This window comes from Triturus cristatus, chromosome 4_1 (assembly GCF_964204655.1).
Source record: "Triturus cristatus chromosome 4_1, aTriCri1.1, whole genome shotgun sequence".
Classification (NCBI taxonomy): Eukaryota; Metazoa; Chordata; class Amphibia; order Caudata; family Salamandridae; genus Triturus; species Triturus cristatus.
The window spans coordinates 265,458,160-265,479,581 of record NC_140585.1 but is presented as its reverse complement, the minus strand read 5'-3'; the positions used below and the strand labels follow the sequence as shown (position 1 = coordinate 265,479,581).

The following is a 21,422-nucleotide window of genomic DNA, read 5'->3' as shown; positions in this document are numbered from 1 at the left end:
AGAAGGGTACTACCTCGAATTCCACACAACCCCTCCAAACATCCCACCCCATCACCATAGTGTAAGTTCAGACCACCTCCACCAAGAAGAGGTTTAGGTGCTTCTACAAAAAGGGCACAATAGAACCAATACCTCCAAACAGACATGGCACGGGGGTGTATTGCCTTTACTTTCTAATTCCCAAAAAGGATGGTTCCCTTCAACCAATCCTCGACCTCCAGCTATTGAACAAGTTCATCCTCTCAGAACACTTTCACGTGGTCACTCTGCATGATGTCATCCCACTGCTATGCCAAGGCAACTCCATGTCAGCGCTGGATCTGAAAGACACATACCTTCACATCCCCATTCACTAAGCGCACCTCCAGTACCTTCTGTTCATTGTAAGTGGATAACACTACTAGTTCAGGGTGTAACAAAATGCCTTGCAGCGAAGTTGCTCAGAAATGCCATACACATCTTCCCATACTTAGACAACTGGCTGATCAAGGGCAGCAGCAAATGACAATGCCTAGCCCACACTCCTACAGCAATGCCTCTTTTTCATAGCCACAGCAAATACAACCTCAATCCTAAATGCAATAACAGTCAAAGCATGTTCCAGCCATCAGAGGGTGATGGCATTTCAACAGCTGCTGCTTCTTTTTCAGACATTCCATTCAATTACTGTTCGCACAGTCATGAATCTGTTGGGTGAATGATGGCTTCCTGCATAACAGTTGTACCATACGTCAGGTTGCACATGCACTCGCTACCAGAATGGTTATCAAGGCAGTGGACACGAGCAGAAGGGCATTGGGAGGATCTATGTTTGGCAACGGTCAGTGTTCAGAACTCCCTGCTTTGGTGGAAGAGCAACAACCTGTTGCTCGACTGGCCCTTTCAAGACTATCAATCACATGTGGTCATCACCACCATATGGTGTGGCAAGCTCACCTTTGCGAGGTAACTGTCCAGGTCCCCTGGACCCCTCTGCCACACCAGGGACACCACATAAACTATCTGGAGTTGCAAGCAATAAGACTAGTCCTCAGTGTTCCTCCTAGTTTTGCAGGGGTAAAACAACAATCCTAAAAACAGACAATGTGACAGCCATGTTCTACATTCAGAGGAAGAGATTTGATACTTGGCAGTCCAAAACCACATTCACCTGTGAATAACGACTTTACGGACCAGCTTAGCAGAACACAAGTCCACGAGTGAGAACTCCAATCACCCGTCCTACGCAGGTATTTTCAGCAGTTCAGTACGCCAACAGTACACTTTCGAGCCACTTCAAATAACGTAAAATGCCAATACATCGCTACCAGGTACACACAAGTGCATGGGTAAGGCACTATGGATGAACTGGTCAGGAATATTGGCCTACTCTCTTCCACCTCATCCCGTACTTGCTGAGGTACGGGTCTGTGATTCTTATCCTAAGGACGCCAGATTGCCCTGGGCGAGATAGCCCTGGTACTCAATGCTTCTACAGATGTCAATCAGTTTTCGCAAGAAGTTTTCATATAAGCCAGATCTTCTCATTCCATATAAGGGTCAGCTCAAACACCCAGACCCAAAATAGCTGAACCTCGCAATCTGGGACCGGAGTACCTAAAGTTTGGCTACCTCAATCTACTAGGGCAAGTCATGGTTATCATGACGGAAACCAGAAATTCCACTACTCAAGCCTGCCATGACCGTAACTGGAAACTGTACATGCCGCATCTTCTAACACTTAGATTGTCTTAAGATTTATGTGCATTTTGTGTAGGCCATTCTTTCTTACCTCCCACACGTATAGATCAAGGTGTATTGCCTACACTTCCATATGCTTACCTTCAAAACATTGTGCACTCTTCCGTGTTCAAAATACCAGTCATTATGGCTAGTATGGACGGTCCAAAGACATCTCCAGCCCCTGTCTGGAACCAAATGTGGTCCTCACATAACTCATGGGTCTTCCTTTTGCAAACCCCTACACTTGTGTCAAGCTCATCATTTATCTTAGGAGGGAACTTTCTTAATTTTTAAGATCCCACACATGGATGATCATAAATACATATGTTTCTGAGTGCAGACAAGCTTATTTTGGCAAATATTTTTCTCCCGATATAAAACGTAATACATTACTGGTTTGGAGCTTTTCCAACAAAATTCCAACCTCCACTGTGGCCCATGCCTTTTGAGTTAATGGAATGCAGGATCTGTGATTATAAGTGTGCATCCATATTGCACATTTTATGTACTTGCCCTGCACTTTTGAAAGAAGGTAGTAGGCTAATCCAAATCCTTATTCCCCTCAATTTGTTAAAAATTCAGACATGCGGGGCGTGGCCAAGATGGCGAGGTGAGCGGACGTCTTCCCCGCGAGCTCCTGTGCCTCCCAGCCCCTGAACCTAGATCAGAGGCCGAATCTCCCCCTGATCTGCGGGGGTAACGGTGATGGTGCTTTGTGAAGTGCTGGCCGAGGTCGTGAGGCACCCTGAAGATCCTAGGAGGCGCCGGTGACTCCCAACGGCTGAAGAGCGCGGCTCCGTGGCGAAGAGGAGGAGCGGAGGCCGGGCTTAGCGCCGGAGCTCTGGGGCTGATCGCTACGCAAGCGGCCGGAGAGGTCGGGAGGGCCCACCGTGGCGCGGCTGGGAGCTTGGTCGTGATCGAGCGCAACGGCGATGCACGGAGGGGTTGAGCGGTCGCCGGAGGGCGGCTGGAGACGTTGCTGAGCTCCGCGACGCATTCCCCGAGCCACACACAGACAGGCCTGCCCTAGACAACGGCGGAGCGCGACCGGCGCCTGGCGCCCTGCGGGCAGAGGTGAGGAGGGAGCCGCCGCGGGAGAGCAAGAGCGGGGCGGCAGCAACGGATCGAGGACGGAGGGGGAAAGATCACCCCAGCACTGGAAGAGGCGTCTGGAGGAATCGTTGGCGGCTGGGACCGGCCTCGGAGCACTGACTACGAGGCGGAGGGCCCCGGGGGACGACGCGCGCTGCAGCCAGGGGCCCGGCCGTGCCACGAGGTGAGGGGAGGCTCCCAGACAGGAGGGCTCGGCAGTGACCCTCGGCCTGCACAGGACACGACGGAGCAGCGGGAGGGAGAGCAGCCGAGAGTGGAGCGGGGGGCGGCGACCTCCCTTGCCACCCTGCAGCCTCACGGGAGCTGGCCGGAGCACATCGCAAGGAGGGGGGCGCGATCGCACGGACCGGCGCACTGGAGACTACGGGGTCTGAGCCGGTAATAGCGGAGACACAGTCACCGGGGAGGACTCACGTTCCCACACGCCAGAAGAAGGCAGCGCGCAGCGCCCGGGCAGGTGGAGGGGCCGCGGGGCCCGACATTACCGGTCTCTGAAACAGGCCACAGGAGTAGCGGAGGGGACCAGCGGGGATTGGACCGGGGGAGCCTCATAGTGCCGCCGAGGACCTGGAACTGTCGCAAGCGGCGAGCAAGGTAGCACGGTCCGGGGCCTCGCCTCCCCAACGGCATGTCGGGCAGCAGAGGCGGACGGAAGGGGGAGCGCACACTCCCTGAACTCCTCGGCAGAGCGCAACACAGAGCCGACAGAGGGCAGCCATCGCCTAGTTCCTCCGGAGGTCCAGGGGGGGATGCTGACGGAGAGCCCCCGGTCACTAGGTCCTTCATGGAGTCCCTTTTCAGCTCACTCAGGGAGGACTTCCAAACCCTGAAATCCGAAGTGGCTGGGGAGGTGCGAGAGTTGCGCCGGGAGCTGGACGGCTTGGGGGAAAGAGTGGCCACGGTGGAAGACACGGGTCAGAGGCGAGACGAAGAGTTCGAATCCCTGCAGCAGGAGGTGCTGCGCCTACGGGACCAGCAGATCGACCTCCAGGCACACGCCGAGGATCTCGAGAACAGGTCTCGGCGAAACAACGTCCGGGTTCGAGGAGTGCCGTCCAATGAAGAAGGGACGGATGCAGCAGGGTACCTACGGGACCTGTTCCGGGAGGTACTGGGCGAGGGGGAGGACTTCCCCATCCGCATCGACAGGGCGCACAGGGTGGGCCCCCCACGGAGAGCATCGGCGCCACCCCCGGACATTCTTGCCTTCCTCCCGGACTTCCCACTCAAGGAACGCATCCTGGCGGAGGCACGGAAACGGCAGTCACTGACCTTCAGGGGTCACCCGGTGGCCCTTTACCAAGACTTATAGGCCATCACGCTTCAAAAACGGAAATCTTTTAAAATTGCAACGGACTTTCTCAGGGAACGCGGAACGCCGTATGCCTGGGGTCACCCATTTCGGTTAATCTTCCGATGGAACGGTACTGTGCATCAACTCCGCTCCCTGTAGGACACGTGCGGGGTCCTGGGCCTCACCGCAACGGCGGAGGAAGACACGGTGACACAGCGACGGGGGCGCTCCGAGGGAGACGGATGGCAGCGAGTCTCCAGGCGGCGGTCCCGGGGGAGCTCCAGGAGACCGGACTAACTGCTTGAATCACTCCGGGGGGAGAATGCTTTCGCCTTCTTCAATTTGCAGGTTTGGGGGCTGGAGGGGGGGGGGGAGCGGGGAGGAGCGGGGAGGGACGGGTGGCTGGACGTCCACTTGAATATACTGCCACGGTTTGGTCACCAAGGGGACTGGACTTGGACAATGAGGATCTGGAGCTGGGGGAAGGGAAGGGGAAGATTGGGATGGGACAGCCCTAAGTTTACGGCACGTTGCCAGGGGAAGGGGCTGGAGGGCGGAGGGGGGGCAGTTGGGGGGGGTAGGAGCGGGGTGGGGGACGAGGGGGAGGGGGGGCTCACGGGAAAAGAGGGAGGGGGTCCATGGCGGGTGGGGGGGTCGTCCAGTGCGTGCACACAATCCCGATTATGGCGGCGATGCTCGGGACCAGAGTTGGGGGGCTGCACAGGGGCAGCGTGGCTACACGGCGGCAGCTGTTTCATCCATAGATGGCCAAGACTCTTAATATCGTGACGCTTAATGTCAGGGGCCTCAATAACCCAGTCAAACGGAGGGCGGTTCTGTCTCTCTTGGAGAACACCCAGGCTGGTATCTGTCTACTTCAGGAGACGCACCTCCTACCCCGAGACTGCCTCAGGCTCCGCTCCCGCGCGTTCCCCTCGCAGTTCTTCTCGTCTAGCGGCACGAAAACGGCGGGGGTGGCGATTCTGGTGGCCCGACGCTTCGGAGGAGAGGTTCTCAATAAACAGGCGGAACAAAAGGGCAGGCTCCTGGCCTACAGGTTCAGAATAGCAGGCCTCTCGGTCACAATAGGGTCTCTTTACAGCCCAAACGACCGGCAGGAACCCTTCCTCAGATCGGCCTTGGGGGAGGTCATGGCCACGCCGGACAGGCATGTTGTTGTTGGTGGCGACTATAACATGGTCTTCGACACGACCCTGGATAGGTCGGCGCACCGCTTCCTCCAGGTGGGGGAATTCTCGGCCGACTGCAAGGCCCAACTGGCGGAGCTGGATCTCCATGACCTATGGCGCCACTTGCACCCCTCCGCACGGGATTACACTTACTACTCACATGCACACAAAACGTACGCGCGGCTGGACCACTTTCTGGTCACGGGACCGATGCACTCCTTAGCCACGTCCGCGGAAATGGGGGTGATCTCCATGTCGGATCATGCTCCGGTCATGGCAACGTTTACCTTGCCACCGGTGTCTAGTACCCCGCGGATCTGGCGGCTACGAGACTCCTTACTCTATAGGAAGGAGGTGGTAGCGCAAGTCACGGCAGCGATTCGGGACTACCTCTCACATAACGGGGGTTCCGACACATCTAGCGCGACCCAATGGGCAGCGTTGAAAGCGGTCCTGCGAGGGGAATTTATTGCGATCTCCGCGGCGGATAATAAGGCACGGCGGCAGAAGCGGGAGGAACTCACACAGAGGGTCCGCGAGCTGGAGCAAATGCACTGTAGAACGGGGGCCCCCCGGGTTTGGAGGCGGCTCAAGGAGGCGAGAAAGATGTTGACGGCACTAGACATGGACCGCGCGGAATATGCAGCGCTGCGTTTAAAGCATGCCTACTACACGGGGGGAGACAAGTGCGGCAGGCTACTGGCGAGTAAACTCCGGGCGACGAGGCAGAGGCAGAGGGTGAAAGAGATCACCGGCCAGACGGGCTCGCCTGTCACGGAGGAGGAAGACATAGCAGAACTCTTTCGCCGGTACTATGCCGGCCTTTACGCCGGGGAGCCCCTAGACGCTCACGCGACGCACGAATATCTGGACTCGGTCTCTCTGTCGTCCCTGACACCTTCTCAGGCGGAGACCCTAGATAAGGAAATAAGGGTAGAGGAGGTGGTTTCGGCCATCGCTCGTCTCAAGCATGGTAAATCCCCAGGGCCGGACGGCTATACGTCCCTCTTCTACAAAACATTTTGTACGATACTAGCACCGGTCCTTACGCGTCTTTTTAACACCTTTGCTGAACCAGGGGCCATCCCGGCAGACTTGCTGCAGGCGTCCCTGGTGGTCCTCCCCAAACCGGGGAAAGACAGAACACAGTGCGGGTCATATCGGCCGATATCGCTTCTAAACGTCGACCTCAAGTTGTACACCGGTATACTGGCGGCGCGCCTGGCTCCACATCTGCCGGGCCTTCTAGAGCCGGATCAAGCGGGTTTTGTTCCCGGAAGACAAACGGTGGACAACACCAAGCGGATTACCCACCTCATCGAAAAGGCGTCCCGGATCCCGGGGGAAAGAATGTTGCTAGCGGTAGACGCCGAGAAAGCGTTCGACCGTGTCCACTGGCCTTACTTGGAACAGATACTGGTGAAAATAGGGATGGGGGACAAGTTTCGCCGCATGATATTCAATTGCTACCGATCCCCGACGGCCGTGGTGCGAGTAAACGGGTGTAGTTCCAAGAGCTTTGCCATCGAGAGAGGCACGAGGCAGGGATGCCCGCTGTCGCCCCTGCTCTTTGCTCTCTACATGGAGCCCTTTGCGCAGCGGATCCGGAATAACGGGGCGATACAAGGAGTGAAATTTGGCGGTTTTTGCCACGCAGTCAGCCTATACGCTGACGACGTCATACTGTCCCTAGAAGACCCGCTACGGGCCTTGCCGGCATGCATAGCGGAGCTAACTGCTTTTACAAAGGTCGCGGGATTCAAAATGAATATGGGGAAATCGGTAGCTCTAGACCTTTCTCTTTCGCGGACGACCAGAACGCTTTTACAACATCGGGTGCCGATAGTCTGGTCATCAGATACTGTCCCCTATCTGGGAATTATGTTGGCCCCCACTTTACCCGCTATGGTCGCGGCGAACTATGCCGCCCTGGGCAAGAAAATTAAGGAAGAATTGAGCCGTTGGGACCGTGACACCCTCTCACTGCTGGGCAGGGTGGCGGCGGTTAAGATGACGATTCTACCCCAGATTCTGTATCTGTTCCGCGCGTTGCCGCTCCAGCCTCCGACTGGGTGGATCCAGAAAATGCAGGCGGACCTCGCACGCTTTATCTGGCAGGGCAAGAAACCTCGGATGAGGAGAACGCTCTCGATGCTTGCACCGGAGGCGGGCGGACTGGGTATACCGGATCTCCGGAAATATTTTCAAGCGACGCAGCTGCGCTAATTAGTGGAATGGAGCAAGTGGGAGTCTGACAAACACTGGCTCTTCCAGGATCAGGCGGTTGCGGGCAGGCCTCTACAGGAGGTGCCGTTCCTGCGCAGAGCGCACCGCCCCGCTAAGCTATACGCCTCCGTTATCACGCGAGTCCCTCTGCGGGTGTGGGACGCCACTAATATCACGCACGGCCTCACGACCTTCCCTTCGCTGCTAACGCCCCTGTGGATAACCCGGACTTCACCCCGGGGATGGAACGGGGGGCGTTCGCTCATTGGCGGGCAGCGGGCTGCAGGGCTCTCTGCCACCTGTACGACGCGGACGGGGTGATTCCCTTTCGGAGCTTCCGACAGGAATACACATTCCCAGAGACTGAGAGGATGCGCAATACGCAGGCGCGCCACTGGGCGCTACATCCTCAGGTGCGAGAGGCGGCAGACAGACGACTCCTCCCTTATGAGCGCTGGCTCATGTCACGGACCTCGGACACTAAACTCATAAGCGACCTCTACCAGTTTCTCCAAACGCCTCCGTCACATTTTTATAATCCAGGGAGGGAGCGATGGGAGAAGGAGCTAGGCAGAGCCCTGAGTCACGAGGAGTGGGGACAGATAGCCTACAGGGCCCGGCACTCGGCGTACCACACAGGCCTCACGGAGACCTTTACCAAAGTCTCGATTTATTGGTATTACACCCCAGAACGCATCCACGCTATGGATCATAGTAAAGAGGATACGTGCTGGCGGGGATGCGGGCAGGTGGGTACGCTTTCGCATCTCCTATGGGATTGCCCTCTTATGGGCACCTATTGGCGGGAGGTGCTGGACGACGTGGATTCCCACTTTGGAGTCGAGCTGCCGCGCCTCCCGGTCTATATCTTGCTAGGCCTCCCGAATCAGCTGATGTACCCATTGAAGTCCCGTAGAGGGAGGCAGATAGCCATCGCATTAGGGTCAGCAGTGCAGAACATCCTGATACACTGGCGCACGGCCACACCTCCCTCGGTCACGGGCTGGCTCCATAGACTGTGGCACGTATTGGGTATGGAGAAGATGTCGCTGGCGGCAGCGGGAGAAGCAGAGCGGTTCGCGGACATATGGCAACCGTTCCATTCGTTACTGGTCACGGAATTTAGAGAACTGACCTGCCCGCGCTACCTTCGGCTTTTGAGGCTTGCCACACAGGAGGAGACCGCATCTTGACGGCCCTGACACGAGCCAACCGAGAGGGACTGGGGATGACTTCCGAGTATGCCTGACGACACGCACTGGACGACACGGGAGGGGGGCGGGCAGGGGGATGGGGTAGCAGGGGGTGGGGGTCGCAGGTCGGGTGGGGGGGAAGTTTGGGGGAATGGTTCAGTTACTCCCCTGTTGTTTTGGTTCAGGAAGTATCGAAGTGGGAACACTCTCTAGGGCAGACCATGGTCACGAAGCCTTACGCCCAGACCGGAATCCTAGCCTCCCAGGGGAATATCCCTCCTGGGCACGCATATGACAGGGAGGTTCCCCATGGGCGGGTGCCACTGGATAGCACGGGGGGGAGAACAGTCATGGTCGCCCAACGGGGAACTCGGAGATCCGTTTGCACCTTGCAGTTAAGACGCGGCCGGCCCCACGGGGTTGTAGGCGACGTGCTGTGTTTAAGGGGGGTCCGCCACTGGGGTGCGGGTTGGGATCCTGGGAGGTTGAATTACAGGAGCTGTGACCTACCGGCCCGAAGGGTTGTAGGCGCCAGCTGCTGCTGCCGTGTCGATACTTTGTTTTCCTTATTAAAAACAGATTTAATCCTAAAAATTCAGACATGCTTCATGCACATAGTTACTGCCTGATGGCAAATTCCCACATTTAAACTCCTGGTTGGTAAAATTCCTGAAATTTGCTGAACAAAAGCTCCGAGAAAAAGACAGGAAATTAACGTTTAATAATTGATGACTATGTTTTATCTGTAAGTTGATTTGATCTTTTTATGAATGCTGATATCTTTTCTTTTTTTTTATTGTTTGATACTGGTGCAGCTCCTTTTATGTTAATTGTGATGGTTTTAAATAACTTTACAATAAAAAAAAACTGCGCTATCAGACAAATGCACACTGCACAATGAGTAGATGGTATGTGATGAGACTGAACCACTGCTCAGCAGGCAGTACTTCTCTCTTCTGCGGCATTCACTGGATTTGGCGGGATCCGGGCAGTGTTTGCCCAGCTTCCACTCATTTCCTGTGTGATGCTGTGCAGCAGACAAAAGAGTGAGTGGGCTGACATGGCAGAGTGGGAATTTTCTGATGACATTCGACCTGGAGCGGTTATTGATGGATAGTCATAACTGTGCGCCAGAAAATTGAGGCATGGATTTCGTGTGTTAGTTGACCTCATCATGTTTTTAAACCTCACAGCGTACAGAAGACTCCATGATGATTTGCATTGAACCTGAGACCATCAGTAAAGCAGACTTCATAACTGTGGGGTGAGTGTCAGTGATCAAAGCTTCCTTGTTAATAATAACTTGTTTTCTCTACTGTGCATTTGGAGGCTTGTGATTAACGAGTGTCAATATTACCCTGCTCAGTTCCATATACAGACATTTAGCATGATGGAAGGCTGAGTTGTGATTTGAACCTGTGACCTGCCCATCAATGTTTAACTCTTTAAGATATCTTGCCCCGATTATGAGTCCGGTGGGGCAGAATTACCACATGGAATTCCACTCCTCCTAATTCTGAGTGGGTCAATGTTGTAGTACCTGACTTTACTAGGCTGTAAAATGGCATGAGGGTTTAGCTGCTGCTGTAGCCAAGTATCTTTCCGTGTATTTTTTTTCTGGCCAGAAGGAGCAAGCTACACCTTCCTGGCAGAACTTAACTTCCATGGCGTTTAACTCATAAATGCACAATACTGATGCAGTGTTATCGCTAAATTATATTAATTTGGCAAGCAGAGTGTGCATGTCGCCAGTACCATGCAAGTCGTGATTAGGGTCTAAATAGACCCAGAGTTTTTTTTTTTATTGTGTATCAGGGACTGAACGAGGTATGGCTTTATGTCCACATCAAGCCACAAGTCTGCCTTTGCGCATCATTTAAAACTTGATTACCTTTTTATGTGTGCTGATGTTTTCAAATTATATTGTCATGTGACGAGACAGCCTTCTGTAACCTAGAATACAAAGTGATTTATCTTTCATCCTGGTTTCCTTCAGTTCCCAGATAGGTGAAATAGCACCATAGTTTACACCTTGAATTTGGGAAAGGGCACACAAAATCCAGATGCAAATCAGAGTGCTTCGCAAACCCAGGCTGTTGTATGAAGTGCTAAATAAACAATACAATACATAGCCTTGCAATAGGAGTGGAAATTAATCTCATTAGTTGAATGTGTATTTGCAGTAGTAGCAATGTCTTGCACCTACTTCCGATATATGTCGGATGTAGCACAGCCTGGCATTCTACACACCTTTCTGCAAACCATGTCAAGAGATTTGCCCTCTGTAACATAAGGCACATAAATCGAATATGCAGGGCTTCCACCTCAGTTAGATGTACTCAGCCTCAAATAATGTCTTTGGAGGATTGATGGTGGAACAGATCACTTCTACTGAGGCCTGTGAATGTCAACCCTCTGAACCTTTTGAGAAGAATGCAACTTTGACAGATTTCACCGGTCATGTTCAATACATCTGCAGATTTTGGCAATTCAGTCCTGTCAGAAGACCTAGAGGAAAGCCCTGGTCATAGCACCCTAGTATCCACTGGAAGCAGGTCACCTACATTCCCATCCAAACTATCATGTTTCCCAAACTGTGGCCTTTAAAAAAACAAATCTGCCATTATTCTCCAATCTCCATAACGTTTCTTGTGAGGAAGCGGAGAAGCACAGTGGAGAAATGGGTGTATGGGATGAAGGAACCAGAGGTCCCTATGCCTCGGCTGTAACTGCTGTAAACTCACCAACTGTAATAGTGAATTAGAGTGAGTATAACCAAAGCTGGGTAGTGAGCCGAAAGAATGTTATTTTGCTCACTGAATCAGAGTCTTTAAAAGATAACTCACAGACTTAGCAGTCCAAGAAGTGTCCAAATGCCACAGCAAGCTTCAATTACTCCTCCAGAGTGTAATGCACTGGAGAGGTGGCAAAGAAGGCTCTCTTGTTCCATTTCTTTTGTGAATATTGATCTCATAGCCATTGATCACAAAGGGAGATTGGGATCAGAGTCTAAAGAATCACAGAACTGGTGGCAAAAGTGTGGCTCCTGCCTGTCGGAATCTTTTGACTTTTGTTTATGCCTACACCTGCTATAATCCAAGTTAGCATGAGGCTATCCAGTGTCAAACTGCTGAGAATCCATCACCCGGATACTCTTTGCTTTAGAACAATTGGAGAGAAAGGTTGCTAGAAACTTTCCAGAGCATTTTCTGGTCCGTCCTAGATTGTTTTTGCCTGAGTGGGATTCCAAATGGCAGCAGAATTAAAGGCGAAACCATGCCAGATAGTAATTTCTGTAGATTTTCTTTTGCATCATAACATGGCCCATAAGCCACTTTCGGTCCTAGTCTGCAGGTCCTAGGCTCTCCTTCTGTCAAAAGCCCAATGACCTATAGCAAATGCTGTTTCTGATGGCTCTCTGTCCTTGCATAGATCATACTACTGAAAGGGGAGTTATTTGACTTGTGTTTCTTTGAGCTTATCGACTACCTCCTTCCTATAATCAGACAGGAGTAAATGGTAATACCATGGCAAAGCTACCCTTTTGTACTTGATATGGCAATTGGATCACCAGTGTAACATTCTCTCCCATAGCTAGGGACATATACACACCCTTTTTCTGGAAAGACCCAACAGAGTTGCGAGTGTAAGGAAGTAGCTCCAACCCTTGGTTGTAAGCAGAGTCAAGGCATCTATTTCTATTAAGCCATATCCTCTCTGAGGGTGGCCATGTTTCCTTTGCTTTTAATATTGATAGAACATCATGCTGTCAGCAAGGCAATGCTGGAATGATGAACTGCTGATGGAAGTAGCAAGGCAATGCTGTGGTAAGGCCCAGACTGCTGGGAGGTCTAGGGCGACAATAACATGAAGAATGGTGTGGCAGCAGCCGGTATGCTGATTGGGAAAGAGTGACATTTGTGGTGTCAACTTGGTGGATCATGGCTCACTCAATGCAGCTCGGCATGGAGAATCTTTTCTCAGGGTTTCGACCTCGAACCAAACCTCTCTGTGTTTGGATCTTGAATCAGGTCTAGGGAAAGCAACAACCCTGAGAGAGCCGTGACTTGAGCCCAGAATAGCCTTCAAAGAGACCTTGACAGTTGCCGCCTGCCACTGTTCCCAGAGCCCCTTAATCCAGAAAGCACCTACAATGCCAGAGACTCTCGCTTTCCAGAGGTCAATCCTCCCAGCCTCGGAGTCCACTCAACCTGCCTTGGAACGAAGTTTACTCTGATGCCAACCTTGAAGCAGGTCTTGGGTCTGAGCAATCCTATTCTTGAAGACAAAGGCAAGCAGCCTGATGTATTACTTCAGTGAATTTATAAAGGCCCATTGTCGGTTCAGATCCTTGGCCAACCTTTCTATATTTGGCCAGCCACACGCAAAAGAAATGCTGATTTGGAGGAAATTTCAGTACAACTTCGGGCTTAACCCATAGAAGAGAACCCACACCACCACACGCTCTGTCATCTTCATGTTCGCCATCCTCAGCTCAGTCTATACTCCTAGACGACTCATAGACTCAGACCATGAGGGATATGCAGATCAGCCAGAACCATTTGAGGAGCCATTGCCCTCAGATGAGGGTGATCACCCCTGGAACGACTTCAATGTGAACCCTCCAGACGACCCATCTTAGGAACAATATCCATTTAAACCATCCCTGCCCAATGACAACTGCATACCACGCGGTCATCCAACAAATGGCAGACCACATTAAGGTCAAGCTCCATGTGCTGGAAGAGGAGGGGGACTTCCGCCTCAAGATGACTGAGTGGTCACTCCTAGGGAGGAGAAAAAATGGTGCATCACTTACTCCGTTGGCTTGATCTCTAGATATGACTGGTATCAGTGGAAGGAAATGGAGGAACTAGCTCATCAAGTATCTTCCAGATAAAAAGCCAGGCACTGAGATTGTTCAGGAGGGTAAAATCATTCCAAAGGCCAAAATCAAATGCCCCCTCAATGTTGCTGGTATTGCTTCCTGGAAAAGTGTGTCTAGATTCCGGCCCGGGGTGCAACAGCACCTCACAAACTTGCCTTTGGATGGGGAACAAGCCTTTGGGCCACAAGTCTGTTCTATTTATGGAAAAAAAAAATCAAAGTGCTAAAGCTTTGACTTCCAATACCTAAATCCACCGTCCGTGGGCAATACACGATTAATTAACTAGTCGGGGCTGTTTGTTTATACTCTTCTCCAACTACCACTTTTTCTGTATGGAGTGGGAAAGATGTGTCTAGCACCATCAAGGCACTATCTGGGCACACCATCTGTGGTACTCGTTCCCCCTGGATGGCAGAGGTGTGGTCTGCCTTGGGTGGTATAGCAGATAATTAGCCAGCATGGGCAGATAATGTATTGAGGCTCTTGTAATGTTGGACCTGCTAGAAGCCTTCAATACTATATATTATGGGTGCTCTGTCTGGTCTCATAATAGATTAAGCTGCTTCACTGTGGGTAGCATTGCGCCCCTTCCCCCCCCCCCCACCCCCCATTTGTCGCATGTGGTCCCTGCTCCTTAGAAGGCCCTGTAGAGATGTTTTTTACCCATCTTATCAATAAGCACATTGAATCATTGAAGTATATAATCTGTAGGACACAAGCAATTCTGTATCTCTGATATCTAATCCAAGTGAGATGTTTGTTTACATGAATGTTTTATTAAATGTGAATTGTAGGGAGTCTGAGTAGTTTACCCGGTACAGGGTGAAACCTCACACAACATTTTCAGTAAATGCTACAAATACATGATTAATAAATAATGTATTAGCTGTTGTCAAAATGTGGTTCTTGATGTGGACAGCAAAACTGTAAAATACTTTATCTAACCTTTTCGGAATCACATGCTAGAGTTAATAAAATTTTGGTTGTGGGGTAAAATTATCTATTCTAGACTTGAATTAAATTTCATGTTACATCTGCAAATAGTTGTAGAGTAATTGCTGGACATAAGGATTGTTTGAGCTGGGATGTGGGAGGGGAATGTGTGAGAGATACGTATACAGTTGGCCAGTGGAGAACATGGGACTGCTCATGAAGACCGATGTTATGAGGAATTAATGCAGTTTGCAGGGGAATACAGCAATCCAGATACTATCACGGCGAAACACAAAAGTGCTGTTAAAGTGCATTTTGGATATTGTAGCCTACAGTAGAGCAGGCCGTTACACCAAAGCATAATTTGACTATGTATTCAGCCATACTGGCGGACTCTGTATTGCAATAAAGGTGTTTTTTGTGTACTTCCATTGGTACTTTGCAGAGCAGCTGTATGTTCCTAGAAGTGGGCCCAGTTCCGTACCATTGGAATGATGGATGGAAGTGCTTGAATCGGTCTTAACCATTGGTAGTTCCCTCTGGGGATGCGCTATAGGTTTTGTAGGACAATGACAGGTGTTGACATTCTGCCATCTGCTGATAATGGTGTACATTCTGTTCAGAGACACAGCATAGACCTCAGGCTCTGAGGTACAGGCAGTATGTAACCAGTAACCAGTGTAATCACAATTTTGGGCTGACCATCTTTAGGGGTCCAAGTCTGACCATCGTCATTGTTGCAAGGGAAGGAGCCTCCCTCTTGTGGGATCAGAATTCTTCTCTGTAACAATCATTTGAGTTTAGGAGGATGTTACCCAGAACACTACTTTGCGATACGCTGTTGCCTACGTAAACTCCACCAGACATCAATCCAAGATTAAACAGTTCTTAATGTGTGCTTAGTGAGGGATATCAGAACTTTGACGAACCATTTTGCCTTTTTTCCCTTGTTGGCACAGTCAACCATGCTGTACTTAGTAGAGACATAAAGATATTTCAAACTGATATGAGAGAGAGCGACTGACTATATGTATGTATAGGGGAGGCTGTGTCTGAGAGAGAGAGAGAGACTGACTTTATGTATGTATAGGGGAGGCTGTGTCTGATAGCACAAGGATAACGCCTTTTCTCCATATTGGCAGTATTAGCATTCAAGAAATCAATAAAAAATTGCTTAAAAAAAGAGATAACGGACACAACAGTAGGCCTTTCTGAACACACTGCAAGATGAATTTTGAGATGCTGAAATTAATATCCATTACTTAAAAAATGTATTGCTTTTGGAGAGGACAGTGGTTTATAATGTTTATCTGTCCACAAAAGAGCATCATGGCCTATAGTTCTTTCCATGTGCTCCATTGCCCTCGCAATGAGGTCCTGTTTTCGGGAGACCATAGAAAGCGCTGAACGGGTGTGGTAAGCTCAGATTTATTGTATGGAATCGCCACCATAAATCATAAAGGGAGAAGTAAATGGTTGCAAGATTGGGCATGTGCTTATCGTGTATAATGTTTATTTAACCCAAAGTCTGTCTTGAACTTGAGTACTTGTTCTCAAGGCTAACCTCTCTGTTGTCCCTTTTTTATTGAGCAGCAGTCAGAGAATGGCCAAGCCTCAGCTGTGTCCTGAAGGGAGTCAGGTTCTGCAGGCCAGTCAGTGCATCCTGCAGCTTCCGGAGGTGAGTGAAACTTGGAGGCGCCAGGTTCAGTAGACACCTTCACGCTGTTACTTCCATCATTCCCACCACCGTTTCCCATCACTAATAACTATCTGCTTCACACTCCACTCTGCTTGTATCACTTCTTCACTCCCAGCCTGGCATTACCAGTCATTATAGCTTGACTATCCGGTGGATGACTAGATAAGGAATGCACATATTTCAAGCACAGGGAATGTGCAGATCCAGAATAAGGATCACCGCCAGATGACAGCATCTCGGAAAGGCTGTCCTCTAATCAATGGCATTTCTTGCTCGTTGATCAAGGACGGCATGCCGTGGTTATGAAAAGAACTATTGTGGTGTTCATCCTGAAGCCGAAACCGAAAGCACTTCTTTTGAGATCGTTTTTTCTGTGGAACACATCATGCAGGAGTAAGCTTGCTTACTCAGCCTCGTTTTTAGCACTGTAAAGCTGGCCAGATGGTCAGCATGCTCTAGGTATAAGTGAAGAGTGGTTTCTGGGTGGGATATTTGCTCTAACTCATCTTTGTTTCTCCCAACAGGGCACTGAAGGGTTCTTCAGCATTGATGCCGAGGAGTACGATGCCATGTCTGTGGAGGTTCAGCTTCTGCCCCGCAAGCTCCATTTTCTCTGTGACCCCAAGAGAAAGCAGGAATATCTCCAGCGCAATCAGACCTCTTCAGAAGGCGAACCATCACAGGAGGCTCCTCAGAGCTGAGACAAGCCCTTCAGGATCACTGTATCCCCAGTGTCTTATGGCGCAGACACGGCTGTGTATGCAAGTGATGCCTTCTAGCCGAGGTGAATTCCAGAGACCTCATTGAATGCTTATTTTCACTAATGGTTTAGATTTTGGCCACTTGCGGTGCACAGTCCAAGTACAGATTGAAGAACAGCTCTCCTCTGCACTGGTTTTCCTCTGAGTGACTGCAGTTCCCGGACAATGGAATTAGCAACCTTAATTTGTTATTAACTGACTTCAGTGCCAGTGACAAGCCTCCGTCCTCCGTGAAATATAAAAACGTAAAACAAGTCTTTTTACATGTGTTGGTCATGGATAAACCACAAAAGCATGTACTTTCTGGCGCCTATTTTTGCAAGTCACTGTCTAGTGCAAGAAAGTGCTCACTTGTGGGATTTGCCTTGCCATGTTTAGTATGCACCAAAATATCAATTATGTTTTATTAAATTGGAGAGGAAATGGTTAGCCATGTCTTAGAGTTTCCTGTTTTATTGTGGAGTAATTATTGTAGCAGAGGAAATACATCTCCAGCCTGGAAAACCAGGGCGGAGCTGGATGGAGCGTCAAGGGTGTACAATCTCCTTAGGCTTCTTCTCTGTATAAAAAGGAGACATTTCACCATTTCGATATACCTACATCCATTCCAATTCTTTTAATGAAATTAATAAGTGAATCCAATAAAGGTAAAGACAACTGTGAAACAAGGGAAGGCGCAATGACAGGAGTGAGTCAGACGTAACAAGTGAAACCTCTGATGTATCTTGGATTACCAGGCGACTAGGAGATGGAAGTTCAAAATTCTATAAAAGATCTTATCAAATAGTGAAAGGAAAAAAATCATAGTGAAGTGAGCAGGCACTTGAGGGTGTCTGCCAGTGACAGGATGAGCTAAACGAATCTGCGGATATTGTGGCCATAAACATCGCAACCTTCGAATGGTCACAGTCTATGCAACCAATGCCATTAGGACCTATGTAAATTGGGCGTTCTCTCAGTGGACGCATGCTGGCGAACAAGGATGGGCTCAGTATTTCTTAGCACAAGCTGCCAGGACACCTGGAAACTATGATATGCATGCGTGTAGTAATTTATTAAAGCTTAGTGTTCAAAATCTCAGACAACAATTCTTCTTTTGATTTTTGCATATGTGGCTGTTCGAACCTATGGGTTTTTTAATAGAGTATAATAAGGCTCATCTTATGTCCTTACACTTTTACTTTTCTTTTTTAATTTGATGTATTGGCATTTTCAAACAATGTTACAAACATTTCAAAACAATAAGCCAGTTGCTGATTTGTACATAGTCGACTCTGCATCAACTTACCACTATATATATAATTGACATTACAAACTTGCACGTTCCTCTACATACTTCGTGATAGGATTGAGATCCATCATAATATAAACATATCGGCTAACATTCGGATGATAGTGTAAAGTCCATTATATCCCACCACTAGGCAATGTACAAATAGTTACTCTCAGCAGTGTAAAAACTGTGTCCAATGTGTATTATACGTTCACCACAATACCACAACCCTCCCCAGGTCTCCTGTGTTTTTCTACAGAGCCACAGATGTCTCCGACGTACCTCCCTCCCCCGCCTGGCTTTCGCGAGCCCACAGTGCAAAAGGCTCCCATATGTCTCCAGGCCTAGAAGCCGATGGCATCAGCTCCCAAAAGGTGGTCAATTGTGAATGACCGAATGCTACATCCCGGAGCCATTCTTTCATAGAAGGGGCCCCTTTCCTTCCCCAGTGCAAGGCTACTTGATGCTTAGCGAACAGGAGTAGCATAGCCTGGAGCTTTCGAACTTAGCCCTTCACATAGCCCAGCAGGTGCTGTAAAGGGTTTAGATCGTCCTTTGCACCAGTTATCTGATGGAACGTGGCGAATATTTCGGACCAGAACGACGACAGCTGTGGATAGCTCCTTGCCTAGTGTGAAAATGTAGCCAGGGCAAAGCCACATTTCAGCAGCTGTCATCGTCCTTCAGTCCCATGCGATGTAAGCTGGGAGGAGTCCTATAGAGCTGCTCCCAGTGGGGTGATCTAAGTGCAAATGTTTCTAGGTTTGTGAGTGCAGGCAACTCGCAAAAAGTGAAGGACTGCTCTCACACTATCAGGTGCATGCCCGCCCTCTATCAAACCAAGTATTTAGAGGGCGAGGACACCAGGTGGTGTGTGAGACCAGTCCTTCACTTTTTGTGAGTTGCCTGCACTCGCGAACCTAGAAACATTTGCACTTAGATCACCCCACTGGAAGCAGCTCTGTTGTGTTTAAACATTTATGTTGGAGGCTGCCGACTCCCAGTACCCCGTGCCTCTGGTTCCCTCATCCCAGATACACTCTGGGTTTTGTGGTTACACAGGAGTCCTATAGAACCTGTGATGGTACTTAAAGTGTATTAATCGGAGCTTGTAGTTGGTAGACAGGGCTGTGAGTTGGTTGCAGCTGTAGGCCCATTACTCCTCCGTGAGTGGAGTTTGCAGTTTTGCATTTGATGGTAAATTCGTGTAATTATTTTGCGTGGCGAGTCCAACTTGAGCACGTTCTCTAAAGCAGGCAGGGTTGGCGGGGGAAAGTGTCATGTAGCAACCGACATGTAGCTCGGAGTTTGTAATATACGAAAAGCTCGGAAAAAGATACAGCCTGTCCTATGGAATCTGGTGGGGATCGAAATGTCTCCTCTGGATATAGGTCTGCAAATGTACGAAGCTCCCATTTTTTTGTGCTAGGATTCTACTAGTGCTCCCCCATGGTGGGTAACATTGGGTTGTGTACGAGGGGCGTATAGGATGGGAATGTTAGCTCTTTAACGCATCCCACCGCAGGGTTTCGACCGTGTCAATACCATTTCGGGGACGCTTGTAGGTTTGATATAATGTTATCTGCAGGGGGACAGGTGGCGCAGCATCTGCTTCCACAGCTGTGTGAGGTTGAAATGGGGTTGGGTGCACCCAATAATGAAGGAACTGCGCAAGAGCACTCCATTCATATAGTGGAATGTCCGGGGCTACCAGCCCACCCTGGTGTAAGGGTAGGGTTAAACGTTCCCATGAAATCCTTGCCTGCCCGCCCAGACCAAATAGACAAGTAGGGATCTGAGGGTTTAAAAAAAGGCTTGTTTGAGGGGGATTGGGATATTTACAAATAAATAGAGTAGTTTCAGCAAAACCACCATCTTGGCCAGTGATATTCTCCCAGCAATGGACAATGGGAGTCTAGACCAGGCAATGACTTTTTCTTCCAACCATGTTATTGAATGCCCAAAGTTCATGTCCCATATGTTCTGCATATTTCTACTGAGCCATATGTCCAGGTATTTCACCGGCTCAGTTGCCCACTTAAGAGGAAATTCAGTGGAGGTTGGGTGGTATTGTCTGTTAGGGGGAAGATAACTGATTTGGTCCAATTAATGGAGATGCCAGAAAGGCCCCCAAATTTGATAAATTCCTGAAGAAGAGGAGCAAGGTTCATTGCCGGATCAGTGACATACAGTGTAACGTCGTCGGCATATGGTGAAATAAGAAGACTCCTTGTGTTAAACCCAATGCCCCTGGCGGTGTGGTGCTGTCTAATACGCGCTGCCAGAGGCACCATCGCTATCGCGAACAGCAGATGGGGATAATAGGCACACCCTGCCTTGTACCGCGCGAGATGTCAAATGGATGTGACAGCAGACCGTTCACTCGGATTCGAGCAGATGGCCTTGTATATAACAGACAAATCAAACTAAGAAACAGAGGACTGAACCTCATCCGACTCAGAATTGCAAATAGATACGGCCCCTTCAGCGTGTCAAACGCTTTCGTAGCGTCCAGAAAAACTGCGGCTGCTTGCAGGTCAGGGTGTAGATAGTGTTCTACAGTAAAAAAGGTCCTGAGGTTATATGATGTAGACCTCCCAGGAATAAAGTCCGATTGATCTGGGCGAGCAATTTCAGAAGTAGGGGCTGCAAAAGATTGGTGACCAACTTCGCCAGGATCTTCACATCACATTTATTAGTGACAGCGGTCGATAAGAGTCCAATTCGTTCTGGGGCTTCCCAGGTTTCAGCAATGTGATTATATTTGCCTCTTGCATTGTCAGTGGCAAAATGCCTGATGTCTGAGCCTCCTCATATAACACTATTAGATGCAGTGCCAATTCCTCCACATGGGCCTTATAGAAGGCGGTGGTTAAACCATCCGACTCTGGGGCTTTATCCAGTGGTAGACTCTTTATGACCTGGGCAACATCCTCCACCTTGAAGGGGGCGTCCAGATATTCTCTATGACCCGGACCCAACCAAAGTAGTTCTATGGAGTCAAGAAAAGGCTGAAGACCCTCCTGAACAGAGTCCTGGGTAGTAGTGTAGAGTTCAGAGTAGAACTGGGAGAATTTGACTAAAATTTATTTTGGGCCTCTAATCACAGAGTGCTGTGTACTTTTCAGTT

At 49.9% G+C, this 21,422-nt stretch overlaps 1 protein-coding gene across 1 annotated transcript in view; it reads left to right on the top strand.

The window, feature by feature from the left end:
- AGK (acylglycerol kinase) overlaps positions 1 to 17,448 on the top strand; it is a 187,675-nt gene extending 170,227 nt beyond the window's left edge. The window contains exons 13-15 of the mRNA XM_085652021.1: positions 9,932 to 10,002; positions 16,153 to 16,237; positions 16,783 to 17,448. Of these exons, the coding sequence (XP_085508147.1) occupies positions 9,932 to 10,002; positions 16,153 to 16,237; positions 16,783 to 16,959 (333 nt within the window). The 3' untranslated portion in view covers positions 16,960 to 17,448. The remainder of the gene's footprint in view (positions 1 to 9,931; positions 10,003 to 16,152; positions 16,238 to 16,782) is intronic.
- The last annotated feature ends 3,974 nt before the right edge of the window (positions 17,449 to 21,422 follow it).